Source organism: Cygnus atratus, chromosome 12 (genome assembly GCF_013377495.2).
Source record: "Cygnus atratus isolate AKBS03 ecotype Queensland, Australia chromosome 12, CAtr_DNAZoo_HiC_assembly, whole genome shotgun sequence".
In the NCBI taxonomy this organism is placed as follows: Eukaryota; Metazoa; Chordata; class Aves; order Anseriformes; family Anatidae; genus Cygnus; species Cygnus atratus.
This window is the reverse complement of record NC_066373.1, coordinates 12,735,984-12,749,667: the sequence shown is the minus strand read 5'-3', so window position 1 is coordinate 12,749,667 and position 13,684 is coordinate 12,735,984. Positions and strand designations below refer to the sequence as shown.

Below are 13,684 nucleotides of genomic sequence, written 5' to 3'. Positions count from 1 at the left end.
GCATTGCCTGCACAAGTTACGTTTTACTGAGTAGACACAGCAGTCTTGACAAGAGTAACTCATAAGGTCTGGAAAAGTGTAATCCTTTCTGATCCTCTTGAAAGAAGGGAATTTTGAAGTTGTTTCAAGGCAGATTTATGGGTTGCTGCCTTGAAGTAAAGGCTGGTTTTGAGAATCTCCGTAATGTTTAGCTCAGACTGGAGCTCAGAACTCATTGTCCTAAAACTTTTGTCTTGAGTCAGACCAACTGTTTGATTTTGTTCTTGAGTGATTATCTTCTAGTTGTTGCTTGAGTTGCTTTTTTCATTAGGTGCTACTGACATCAGATAAAGCTGCAGCCAACTTCTCAGACCGTTCCTTGTTAAAGAATCTTGGTCACTGGCTGGGAATGATTACACTGGCTAAAAATAAGCCCATCTTGCACACGGTGAGCTTCTGTTTTGCTTGATACAAACCGGTATGTTGTTAGGCAGCAGCATAGGCTGTTTGGGAAGTTAAATCACCAAGATGGAGGAAGTAATTCTATGTAAAAATACGTGTATGGAATTCTTTGTGTTCAAAAGAATAACTGATTCTTAGCAGTCCGTAAAATTCAAGGACTGTCTTGACTGAAGTTTGCCATTATATCCTATAAGGAAATAGCATGTAAGTGGTATTTTTATGGTGTTCTTGGTGTTTTCTCTGCCCTCTTCCACTTATCAGTCGTTAATGGTATTTTTCAGGATTTGGATGTGAAATCACTGCTACTGGAAGCATATGTTAAGGGACAGCAGGAATTGCTTTATGTAGTACCATTTGTTGCCAAAGTCTTAGAATCCAGTGTCAGGAGCGTGGTAAGTGACTTTGTGCTGGCACAGTTATTGTTTGACTGGCAAAATAAGCATTGCAGAAATTAACTTTTAGTTTTTACAAAATGAAAGCTCACAAAACTTCTTGAGGGGGAGGAGAGAGATCAGGGCTTGAAGTGTGAGCTCTGTTGAAGTGAGAGAAAGTATGTGGGTTGTGCATCTTTTTGCAGTTTAAACAAATGTTGGCTGAACCGAATTGTGGTATCCCCAAACAGAACTCCATTGAGAAATGGAAGGATGCCATCAAAGGGGTTATAGGATCTCTTTATAGTTTACTTCCCTCCACCCTTGATATGCCCCTCTTGTCCCTGATCAGCTCCTCGCTGTTGTGCTTGGCTGAACAGCTGATCTCAGAAGGACCAAGTCATTGTTTTTCCAGTTGAGTGTTCAGCTTGATTCTTGGATCTAGTTTCACTCAGAATACTAAATTCAGCTCTAATTGCAGCTCTACAAACTACACTTTTCAGTACGCACACATAGCTGTGCTTCAAAAATTCCCAGTTAGAAATTAGCTAAACCATTCAAGAATTTTTGTTTAATGCTGCTCCATTTTCTCTTGCAGGTCTTCAGGCCTCCAAACCCGTGGACAATGGCCATTATGAATGTTTTAGCTGAGCTACATCAAGAACATGACCTAAAAGTAAACTTATTTTTCTTTTCTATGCCTACTGAGCATGAGGTTTTCCTGACATACTAGTCAAGATAGATGTTGTGTAGGACCAAATTGAACTTCTTGCTTTAGTGTGGGGAGAACTGGGCATTGCTAACTTAGTAGAACTTGGATGAAACTCTACTCCTGTGAGGTTAGCGTGAATGTGCAAGATGCCTGTTTAATCCTCAGTCACTATCCAAGTCTTTAAAAAAAAAAAAAAAAAAAAGATGGGGGGGGATGGAGATCAGTGGATTAGGCTGGGAAGCGTGGTAGTTGAGCAGCCAGTAAATGTTTCAGGTCTTTTCCTTGTGACATAACCTAAACTAGACTTGTTGTACAGTTGAATCTGAAGTTTGAGATTGAAGTGCTCTGCAAGAATCTTGCATTAGACATCAATGAGCTGAAACCTGGAAGTCTCCTGAAAGATAAGGATCGTCTGAAAAATCTGGATGAGCAGCTCTCCGCTCCAAAGAAAGATGTGAAGCAGCCAGAAGAGCTACCACCCATCACAACAACTAGTAAGTACATTTCAGGTAGAACTTAGAACCACGCTGTACAAGGTTTAACAACACAGGCTGCGCTATTGCAGAGAAGAATGTGAAGCCACCTACCCTGTTGTAATATTGCTGAGTGCTTAGGAACACTTAGATGTTCCTGTAATAGATGCAGGCATACAGAATTTGGAGACGAGAAAGGAATAGAAGCCATCCTGAGGACTAATTTTGCGTGTGCTGTGTGTCACTACCCTTCAGAAGGGACTAGAAGCAGGAAGATCTATTAATGAGAGAGCAGGGTTTAAACTACATTGTAAAAAGCAGCTCTGCTAAGATGTACTGAAGTTAGTTTGGTACTAGTCATTGCAGAAATGGGGGGAAAAAAGTTACATTTAGGAGGCTTCATGAATAAACTACAAATTTTTGTTTCTTAATCCATTTCTGGTTTAAATGAGAGGTATATGCTTCCGTTATGGTTCAGTAATGGTTCAATATAAACATTTTTGTGTTCTATAGCTGCTTCTACAACTCCAGCTACCAGCACCACTTGTACAGCCACGGTTCCTCCACAGCCCCAGTACAGTTATCACGACATCAACGTCTATTCTTTAGGAGGGTTGGCTCCACATATTACCTTAAATCCTACGGTAAGTGTTAGAGCTGGTAGAAGTTCAAACTATTCTGTAGAGTGTTGCTTCTCAGAAGTAATAGGGAGGATGAACACTAACAGATAATCAGATGGAAAATTTTGGGGGTTATTAGCAGTAGCTATTAACTACTAGACTCTCAAGTAATCTTTCACTGTGACATATATGTTAATATCTGATTTAATTCTGGCAATAAGTGTCAGTTGGGATAGTTGCTCACAGGACTGAAGCTTAAGGAGAGCTTCCTTGGTCTTTTTTTACCAGTCAGTGTTCAGCTGCAGCTTTGGAAGAAAGCCTGGCAAGTGTTGCAGTTTCAGAATTATCGAGTAGATGTTGTAATAGCTGCATGTGGAACACAGGAGCGCCACGCTGTACGTGATCTGTGACAGTATGGTTAAAATTGGTTTGAAAAATGTGACTAGGGTACGTGATATTCTGGTGTACTGTTCTGACGTAACTTTCCTAACCCTCCTCTAGATCCCGCTGTTCCAGGCCCACCCCCAGCTGAAGCAGTGTGTACGGCAGGCTATCGAGCGAGCAGTGCAAGAGCTCGTCCATCCTGTGGTTGATCGGTCCATTAAGATTGCCATGACGACATGCGAACAGATAGTCAGGAAGGACTTTGCGCTGGATTCGGAGGAGTCACGGATGCGTGTGGCCGCACACCATATGATGCGGAACCTGACTGCCGGGATGGCCATGATAACCTGCAGGGAACCTTTGCTCATGAGCATAGCTACCAACCTGAAGAACAGCTTTGCTACTGCACTGAGGGTAAGAGTTGTGTTGTCAGAAGCTTATTTCCAACTTCGCAGGAAGTGTAGACACCCAGTATTAGCAAATCAGTTCTTTTCAGTGTAGATTTGTTGATTAACATTACATGGCTTAACTAGTGTGGAGATTAATTTAGCAGACAAGTCTCATGACTTGTGGAATTACAATGGGAAAAACTGCTTACAGCTCATGTCGTGTAGTCTTCAACCTGTAAGGTGGGCATCACGACATTGCCTGCGAGCTCCCTGAGCTGTTTGCTCCCGTGTGCTGTTGAGTTTGATCACATCATGGAAGCTTTCAAGTGCTTATCTTTCTATGGCTTTTAAGATAGAAAAGCTAGAATGGGGAGGATTGAGTTGATTCTGGGTCTTTCTGGTGGTGGGTTGTCTCAGTATGCACGTATGCTTCAGGTAGATTTCATTCAGTTCTGCTGTTAGCAGATTAGTAAAGATTGTTCTGAACAGCTTTTTAACTCACTAACATTTTTAGAGGATATCTTCAAGTCTTTTGATGAACAAGAAGAGTTTGAGCCGAAGAGGTAGCTTTCCCCTCCTGGCTAAATGGAACGTGGTTCATGAACTGCTGGTCGGAACAGCAGCTGCAACCCAGAAAACTTGTACTTGCAATCAGTGTCACAGCAGACACAGAGCAGAGTATCTTGGAAAGATCAAGACTTGGCTAGCCTTTCAGGGATTAAAAAGAAGTTGAAGGACTGCCTACCTCTTAAGGGTGTGTCACTATTGCCCATCTCCTGGGGAGTGAAAGTGGGAAGGTCCTTTTGCAATGGAGTTGCTCACTTGCATTATAAGACCTGCCCTCTTGAGCCAGTTTAAGGTCTGAAGGGAGTACAAACTGTAAGTACAGGATGGATAGTCTGCCTCAAACCCTGTTGACCCTTCATATTCAGAGCTTTAAGCAACCTGATTGCTGAGATCAAGAGCTGGTTGCTTTCTCCAAAGCAGCAAGCTTGGGCTGTGGATGGTGTAGCACAGATGCATGACAAGTTCATGACTCGTGCTATCAAAATTAAACACACGTTAAGGATGGGATAGTACCGCTTTAATGCGGGAGCTGAGCCGGGGGCTGCTGTTAGCACCTTTGTTGATTAATCAGAGTTTGGCTGTCAAGGTAGTAACCATAAGAAAAAGAACCTCTGTTAAGAGGGGCATAAATACTTTGTTGGTACCAAGTGCTGCTGTAGTTCATCAGATCTGACCGCAGTTCAGACAGGGAGGCAATTGGAGAAATGCTGTTTGGGTTTTTTTTGGTGGTATGAGAAGGCAGGGAGATGAGAAGTTGTGGAGGCAGGGTGAGTGCAGACCAGTGGTGTTACAGCTGTGCACATCTACCAGGTTTACCTGTACATGTTCTTCAGTGGCATAAGTAATTAAAGCTTTGTGGAAGACTTAGTGCCTAGGGTATTGTATGTTTGCAGGAGGTAGGGAATTATGAAAATGTAGCAACGTAGTAGTCCCTTGAAGATGTATGGTATTTATATAGATCCAGTTGTAATCCAATGGAGCTTTCTTATGGCATAATTACACAGCACATTGTGTTGCAGAAGAGTGCTGTACAAGACATCTTAAAAATTCGCATTTGGCTTACCACATGTGGTGGGTTAATGAGGCAAGGATTTCTTTTATTTGAAAGAATTAGCATAGTTTTCAGAAAATAATGAAATGAGGTAGATCTTAATGGGAAAGGAAATCCAAGGAGATTGGAGAGTTTGCATTTATACACGTATTCCAATGGAAGTTGCTGCTTTGCACCCTGGAAAATAGGTCCATCTGTTCAGTTTTCTCTTAAAGCAGACTCCTGGGGAAAGGAAAAATCTGTATCAGAAAGGGAACCCACTGAAAAATGCTTAGGATTACTGTTTTGCATTGAGGCACCCTTATATCTTCTGATCACAACCTCGGAGGCGGAAAAACCTTTAGGCCTTGATGCAAGGGTTTCTCTTCCTGCAGTAGGATCTGTAGTATAAGCTTCAGTCAGACTCTGGAGGTAGGCTGGTGGGAAGAAAGGGGAACCTCCTGCTGTTTGTTCCTTGTTGAACGTCTTCACTGTCTTCTTGCCTGCATGTTTTATTCAAAGCTATGCAAAAACAAATTATTGAGTATTCTGTGCCAAGACAGCACATTTCTAAGAGCGTTTCTTCTTAGGAGTGTTTCTTCTTAGTGCTGGCGTTCTGTACGTGCAGCGGTGCAGATTTTTTGACTGGCTATACACAGGGGAAATGTACAGCTTTCGCTGATTGTCCTGCTTTTCAATAGGCAGCCTCCCCACAACAGAGGGACATGATGGAGCAAGCAGCTGCCCAGCTAGCGCAGGACAACTGTGAGCTAGCGTGCTGCTTTATCCAGAAGACAGCTGTGGAAAAGGCAGGCCCTGAAATGGACAAGAGGCTAGCAACTGTAAGTATGGGAGTGCTGCCTTTTGAAAGGTTTTTATACGTGTTCGTGTGCATCCAGATTCAGTGTCTGAAATCCAGTGTGTTTGGCTTTCTTCCCCAGGAATTTGAGCTCAGAAAACATGCTAGACAAGAGGGTCGTCGGTACTGTGATCCTGTTGTGTTAACTTACCAAGCTGAACGGATGCCAGAACAGATCAGGTTAAAGGTGAGGATATTAACTGAGCTACCTGCCGATGCTGCTCTTCCTCTCCTGATAACGAAGAGTGGTTGATGCAGCTTCAGCCGAGCAATTCTGCATGGTCTAAGAGGGGAGCTGCTGTTAGCTTGATTAGTAATGGAAACACATTCATACACTCTTCCAGAATAAGTGTTCATATCTTCCTCAATTCCCTGAGGAAGTTGTCTTTCCTTCTCTGCTATTCCTTACATTTCAAAGATCACTAGTCTGTTTTGTTGTCTCCTATATACTTTCTTCCTTTTAAAGGGCATACTTGTGCTTCCAGAGTATTTCTCTTGTGCCTCTGAGAAGCATGAGGCCAGTATTCAGTTCTTTCTGTTTCTGGGAATGAGTTGCAGTTGTCTGGGAAAATCCTCTGGTTAGGTGGTGTGGCAGGAGGGATATGGCCTCCGTGCAGAGCAGCAGAGCCTTACTTCCTGATGTCTAGGTCACTCTATATATGAATGTGACAGAGGAGCTACCTGTCACACAAACAAGTAGCCCTTGTTCCTTACTGCTATGGTGCTTAGCAGTGAGATTAATGCCTTTTCTTTTTATTGCAAAGGTTGGAGGTGTGGACCCAAAACAGCTGGCTGTTTACGAAGAGTTTGCACGCAATGTCCCTGGCTTTTTGCCTACCAATGACTTAACTCAGCCTACAGGATTCTTGGCTCAGCCTATGAAGGTAGAGTTTTCTAATTAGCTTGAGTACCACGGCCCTTTTGGTGAATGCTGCAGAACTTGTGTCCTTTGATGGAAGACTAGTAAGAGTCAGGCATTTGTATTGCTCGGGAATACTGGTTGAAAGGTTTGTTCGTTTTAAACTAATGGCAACGTAAAGCTGTTCTTACACCCAGTCTTAGTTATTGTTGGTTGTTTTTTGTAACATAGACTGGGACAACATCTTCAACTTAGTAATACTATTTCTAGTCTTTAATAGCAGTGAAAAGTGTTTGGAGTTCAGGTTACTTTTGGGGAAGGTCATGTATGGCAAGCACTGACTTTGAGATTACAAACAGGTGTTTGAATGCATACTTCGTTTTAGGTACTGCTAAAATTGTTTCCTAGTTATTTCTATAGCTCAATTTGCCCATATTTGTGTGTTTAAAATGCCAGCATAAACAACCATATTACTGTAGAAAACTACATTCTGGGCGCTATGATTTCTGAAACAGAAGAGACAAGCAGTGTTTGAGTTTCAAAATATGGTCCTTGCAAAAATCACTCATTCCCACCTTCTCTTAAGCAGCAAGCTTGGGCTACAGATGATGTGGCACAAATCTATGACAAATGTATGACAGAACTGGAGCAACACCTGCAGTCCATTCCACATACCCTGGCCATGAATCCTCAAGCTCAAGCACTGCGCAGCCTCTTGGAGGCTGTAGTAGTGGCTCGTAACTCCCGTGATGCTATCGCTGCGCTTGGGCTGCTACAGAAGGTGAGTGTTAACAATTTTCTTGTTACAGCTCACCTCAGGTTTATTGCTCACCGGGTGTAGATTGACTTGCAGTGACTGTGTATCTTCGTGCATGCTGCGGAGCTTGCTTGGTGAATGGTATTAGACAACCTCCCTCTTAGGAAATTCAGTAAATAATTCAGTAAATAAAACTGGAAGAGGTCTGGGTTGTTCTCTTGGTACGATACGTGCTCTGGCCAAGCTGCTGCTGGAAGAAGTGGGTACAGCATCCTGGGATTTAGGGGAGTTTTGCCCAGAGATGTGGCAAGTAGAGAACTGTTGCAGTCAAGAATAGTCTGATTTCAGGATGATTTGGAGTCTAATAAGACACTTGAACAGCCCTTGTTAGTGGGTAGTATTGAACGTTGTACTGGATTTATAGCAGTGCACTTTTGCTTTGTATTTTGCAGCAACTAAGTACGTGCTCATCCAGCTGCTCACTCACTCCACTCTTGTGGGACAGGGAAAAAATAAAGGGAAAGCAAAATGACTTGTTCACTGAGTTAATGACAGCTTAATAGAGAAAGCAAAAGCTGTGTGCACAAACAAAGCAAAAAAAGAAAAAGTCGCTTCGTCCCATCAGCACGCAGATGGTTAGCCACTTCCTGGAAAGCAGGGCATCAGCGAGCGTACTGGTTGCTTGGGAAGGCAAACATCATAACCATGAATGTCTCCCCCTAATCATCCTTTCCCTAAGCTTTTATTTTAGAGCATGATGTCACACATCATGGAATATTCCTCTGGTCAGTTGATGCCAGCTCTGCTGGCTGTGTACCTTTCCAGTCTCTTGCGCACTCCCAGCCTACTCGCTGTGGGGGATGCAGAGCAGGAAGGAGAGCCTTGGTGCTCTGCACAGACTGTTCAGCAACTGCCATAACATTGTTGTCAACACTGTTTCAGCAACAAATCCAAAACACAGCACCATACAGGCTGCTCTGAAGAAAACTAACTCCATTCCAGCCAGAGCTAGTAAACTACCAGCTGGGGAGTGGTGCAGTGAGCTCTGCGACGTGAACTGGCATCAAAGTCTGTGTAGTAACTAGTGCAGAACATAGTGACAGATGCGGAGGAAGATCTGTTTGAGAACAGTGGAAAGACAATGAGCTGTCTGCACGAGGATCCAAGAACAGTAGCAAAATAAAAGTAACTGGAAGCTGGAAACCATTTCAGTGGAAGCTCTGTGTTCTTGACTTAGTGTTGGTACCTATTTGAAGGATTTAGTCCCGACTAGGACTTGAACAGGTGAATTTTGCTTTCCCCTGTAAAGCTTCCATTTCATATAGATTACCACCGGTGCATCAGAGCGCTGCAGCTCTTTGTCTAAAGAATCTGAAAGGTGGCCTCTGTCAGGTTCTGCATGACCTCTTTCACGCGGTTTTCTATGAGCCTTGTGCAGAACAGCTTGTTAGGAGGCTTTGACTTGCAGAAGCTGCAGCACAAACTGATGTGGTTTTTCATACCGCTTGAGTGCGTATATAAAGCCAGTGGGGCATAGAGAGACCATGGGCTCATTTGTGGTAGGACAGCCATGTACAGGGAATGTGGAGGTGCTGTAACAGCTGGTAAAATCTGTCTTATCAGCAGGGTCAGTGCAATGACTAAACTGTAGCTTTTTACCTAACTGCTGAATCTTCTGGGGGTAGTTGCTGCTGATCCGGTTTGTGTAAGATTTGGAAGAGGACTTGGTTTTTCCTCTGCTAACAGGTTGCATCTGTTCTAGGCTGTAGAGGGCTTACTGGATGCCACCAGCGGGGCAGATGCAGACCTCCTGCTTCGCTACCGTGAGTGTCATCTGCTTGTGCTGAAGGCTCTGCAGGACGGTCGTGCATATGGATCTCCGTGGTGTAATAAACAAATTACTAGGTCAGTTATAAGACAATAGGAGGATGGATGTAGCTTTCCTCATCTTTTGGGAGTTACCGTGTTATTTTTGAATCACTTGCCTGTTAATATTTTGTGTTGATGCAGTTTGGGCAGAAAAGTAATCTTTTTAATGTTAAAAGTAACGAGATCTCTTGTTAATGCAGCTTCCTCCTAAAACATGACAGGAATCCTTCATAGGATGAAGCATTAGAGGCGCTCTGTTTTTTCTCATTTTATATGGAGTCTCTCTACATGCTGTCACAAACTAGATGACGTGGTGTATGTCTGCAGCAGAAGCACTAGTGCTTTAGAAGCTGTGCCACTTTGTGCTCAGAAGAAAAGCTGCTTATACCGAATAAACTGAAGCTCTTGGAGGGCTGTCCTGGCCAGTAGTGCAGGGCAACAAGTGCTTGAGACTTGACTGTTCCTGAACTGAAATGTTACATTAAATAATCCTCTACAAGGGGCTTCTCTTGGAGCTAAGTAATGGATTGCAGTGGATTGCAGAGATTCTCAAATGTTAGATTTGGGTTGCTTCACTTAAACTCTGTAGTTTGAGTACACTTGTCAAAAGAAGTCAAATTTTTCCAGGTGCCTGATTGAATGCAGGGATGAGTACAAGTACAACGTGGAAGCTGTGGAGCTGCTAATCCGCAATCACCTTGTTAACATGCAACAGTACGATCTTCACTTGGCTCAGGTAAAGAGAACGTGCGTTCTTGAAGGGGAAAAGTTACGGTCAGTTCTTCCTAAGACTTGTGGTTGAACTTCAGTCTTAATGCCTTTTTCCTTTTGGCAGTCAATGGAGAATGGCTTGAACTACATGGCTGTGGCGTTTGCCATGCAGTTGGTAAAGATCCTGTTGGTGGATGAGAGAAGCGTCGCGCATGTTACGGAGGCAGACCTGTTCCACACGATTGAGACACTTATGAGGATTAATGCTCATTCCAGAGGAAATGCCCCGGAAGGGTGAGATTGAAATACTGTGCAATATATTACTTCTCTTGTGTGCTCACTTATGATTTGAAATGTTACCTAGACAGTGTCTAGTATCATTAAATCATACAGCTTTAAACTTCCTCTGTGGCTGCAGTCCAGTGTTAGTTGACATGGTTTTGTTGTTCTAATGACACACTGAAGTAATCGCTCAGATTTTTTTGTCAAAATAGAGGCGGCTGCAGCGTGACTTCAAACTGAATGCTTGCACAGGAAAATTTCTCTGTGCGCTGTGCTCCAAAGTACCATGGTACTGTGAGAAACTTGCTTGAATTCCTCCTTTTATTTCAAATTCAGGCAATATTGTGTTATCTTTTTAAATTTTAAATTTCTTTGTACTAATCTGTTGATCACAAGCAGTTCATCAAATTGGATAACCTTTTTGGTTTCTTCAGACAATTAGAGCCTACAAATCAAGCATCCACTGATCTCACGTGGCAAATGTTCCACACAGGATATGGCAACGCAACTCCAGTGTATTGTTGGTTTGTTTTTTTTTCAGAGCTTGCATGACTTCAGTGTTTTCTCTTTCCTCATAAATATGTCTGCTTTCAGGACTTAGTCTACTATTCCAGTGAGGACCGGAAGATCCAAAAAAAAAAAAAAAAAGGCTATATGTTTGTGGAATTTGTTTTCTTTTAACCATATTTGACTGAGCTTTCAGTTCTTGTACCCTCTCAGAACGGGGAGAAAGAATTCTAACCTGGCTCCTGCTCTGGTCTGTTGCATTAGATTACCCCAGCTGATGGAAGTGGTCCGATCAAACTATGAAGCCATGATTGACCGTGCTCATGGAGGTCCCAATTTCATGATGCATTCTGGAATTTCCCAAGCCTCTGAGTATGATGATCCGCCAGGCCTGAGGGAGAAGGCAGAATACCTGCTGAGGGAGTGGGTGAACCTCTACCATTCGGCTGCAGCGGGCCGCGACAGTACCAAAGCATTCTCTGCGTTTGTTGGACAGGTAGAGCTTTTGGAAAGAAAGGTGCTTTTTATTCAACATAAGTAGGGTGTGATGCCCTCCATTTTAAAGCAGTGTTATAACCAATGCTAGACATCCTTCTGAAACTATCAAAATTCTGTCTTCCTTTGATGGTGAAGTTCTGTAGAAACCCTTCAGCAGATAAGGTTCTTCTTTAGATGCTCTGGCAACAAGCTGTCAGGTCAAACCATAAATACTGGGATAAGTCTGGTAGGATAAGGAATTCAAGTGAGGTAGCTTTTGGCAGCAGTTCTCACGTGCTCTGTGTAATGAAGCTTGACTAATGGTGCTCCTTATAAGTAAGAATAAAAGCTCTTGATGGCCTGCAGAAGTAAATCATTAGTAGAGACGCAAGTGAGTTGTTTCAGCCCATGTGAACAAGGGGAATCCTTTATTTAACTGGAATCATTGGAGAGGAGAAACTTGAAATTTCATTAGCTGGAGTGGCACCTAAATTTAAACAGCCAACCCCTCCAGCATTTTTGCTCCAGGGCATCTTAACAGCACACCACACACACATCATCCAGGTGTGACTGGGAAGAGACGCACTCAGTAACCCAGCACGTGGGGTAACAAACTACCTGCAGTCATCTTCCCAAAAATATGTTCCTAGCAGCTCCTTGATTGCAGCTGCAAGGAAGCACCCAATTTGTTCTATTTGTATTTGGTTCCGTTTTAAAATTTGGTGCTGCTACCACAGAAATGCCAGATTTTGCCAATAATCAAAAGCAGTTCAAGCTATGAATTAAGCATAAAGATCTTGACTGTTGCAGTGATTTTTTTGCTTAGTTTCCTTGTGTACTGGCTTGTAGCTACCTTTCTGTTGGTCTGATTCCTCCTGCATAGCATCCTTTCTAAATGTTTTTAATGGATCTTGTGTTATTACTGGCTTCTTAAATTTTTCTTCTGTTAGGTCCCAGGTCCCATTTCATTTCATTTTGACCTCTTTTTTTGTACCATAAAGTATGCTCATAAACTATACTTCAATATAGTATAGTCATAATACTCAGTGCACTTTTGCCCTGCTTCAGTCTTTTGCCGTATTTGTCTGCTTACCTTTTGTAAGTTTAACCAAAATATATGAAACTGTAGTATTTATAATTTTTTTCCTTGCAGGTGACAGATGTGGGTTTTAAGTGTTTTGTAATAACTGCATTAAAAACAAAGTTTTATTACTGGACATAAATGACTTAACACCTCCTAGAGGAGCCAGATTGCTTTCTTTCCATTAGCTCTTAGGGCAAGAAGGAGCATACGGCTTTGAAGGCAGATATATGAATTGCCTTTTATTTTAAAAAAAAAAAAAAAAAAGCTTCTCCAGAAATACTAGAAGTTCTCTAAGTCAGTGACTGTGCTGTTTATATAGCTTCATGTTTGTGCAGTAGGAGTTTGGAAGTGAGATACTTTACACAAAACTCAGAGGCTTCCTGTAGTTCAATTTCGGTTTCATTTTGTCATTTTGATGGCTTTAATGCTGTGGGTAACAGGTCTCTTTTGATACGTATATTATTAAAAACCAATCCCCACAAAAGGGCCAAAAAAAAGCCACCATGCCCAGTCATTCTCTTCATGTGATGTTCCTGTAATGAAAGCTTATTGCCCCAATGCGGTTAGCTCCTCCAGAGTGTTGCTGCATGACAGTGATGGTTACTGAGCCGGTAGCCGAAGTCTGCCCTTCCCACAGCTTGTGCTTCTGCGTGGGCTCCTCGAGGCCTGGCAGACCGAACTGCTGCTGCCTCTTACCTGCTTCATGCAAGGTTGAGTGCCGGTAGCAGAACTGATACTGAAGTAGGCTTCTCAGCTCTGCTGCTGATTGAAAAGATGTAGGATCAAAAGACTATTTGGGAGTAAACGTCTCTGCTAGAATTGTGGTGCCACCATCAAGTTGTGTTGAAAACTTTGAACTTAGGGAAGAGTAGTGGAGAAGGCTTGCTACTTAGCACCTGAGAGCATGGGAAAAATTAATCCTCCAGGCGAGGTGGGCGCTATGTAAAGCGTTTGTTGTTTGAAATAAGTTGTAAAATGAAATTCTTGCATTTGTGGTTCTGAGGGTTTTTCCTTTCCCTGATAGATGCACCAGCAAGGAATCCTGAAAACGGATGACCTGATCACCCGCTTTTTCCGTCTTTGCACCGAAATGTGTGTTGAAATCAGCTATCGTGCTCAGGCTGAGCAACAGCACAATCCTGCTGCCAACCCCACTATGATTCGAGCGAAGTGCTATCACAATCTGGATGCCTTTGTGCGACTTATTGCACTGCTGGTGAAGCACTCTGGAGAGGCAACCAACACCGTCACAAAGATCAACCTCCTGAACAAGGTTTTGAACCGTTTTTGTT

General features: G+C 42.8%; 1 protein-coding gene across 8 annotated transcripts in view; it reads left to right on the top strand.

Annotated features, from left to right (window-relative positions):
• CNOT1 (CCR4-NOT transcription complex subunit 1) overlaps positions 1-13,684 on the top strand; it is a 60,002-nt gene that overhangs the window by 38,951 nt on the left and 7,367 nt on the right. For 4 of the 8 annotated variants that reach the window (XM_035543777.2, XM_035543776.2, XM_035543778.2 and 1 more), the window contains exons 26-40: positions 311-427; positions 723-833; positions 1,411-1,488; positions 1,841-2,018; positions 2,511-2,641; positions 3,119-3,415; positions 5,689-5,829; positions 5,929-6,033; positions 6,611-6,730; positions 7,295-7,486; positions 9,225-9,367; positions 9,959-10,067; positions 10,167-10,336; positions 11,096-11,327; positions 13,417-13,665. In XM_035543777.2, the coding sequence (XP_035399670.1) occupies positions 311-427; positions 723-833; positions 1,411-1,488; positions 1,841-2,018; positions 2,511-2,641; positions 3,119-3,415; positions 5,689-5,829; positions 5,929-6,033; positions 6,611-6,730; positions 7,295-7,486; positions 9,225-9,367; positions 9,959-10,067; positions 10,167-10,336; positions 11,096-11,327; positions 13,417-13,665 (2,373 nt within the window). Of the gene's footprint in view, positions 1-310; positions 428-722; positions 834-1,410; positions 1,489-1,840; positions 2,019-2,510; positions 2,642-3,118; positions 3,416-5,688; positions 5,830-5,928; positions 6,034-6,610; positions 6,731-7,294; positions 7,487-9,224; positions 9,368-9,958; positions 10,068-10,166; positions 10,337-11,095; positions 11,349-13,416; positions 13,666-13,684 lie in introns of all 8 variants that reach the window. The other 4 variants (XM_035543774.2, XM_035543771.2, XM_035543775.2 and 1 more) reach the window with 1 other exon arrangement.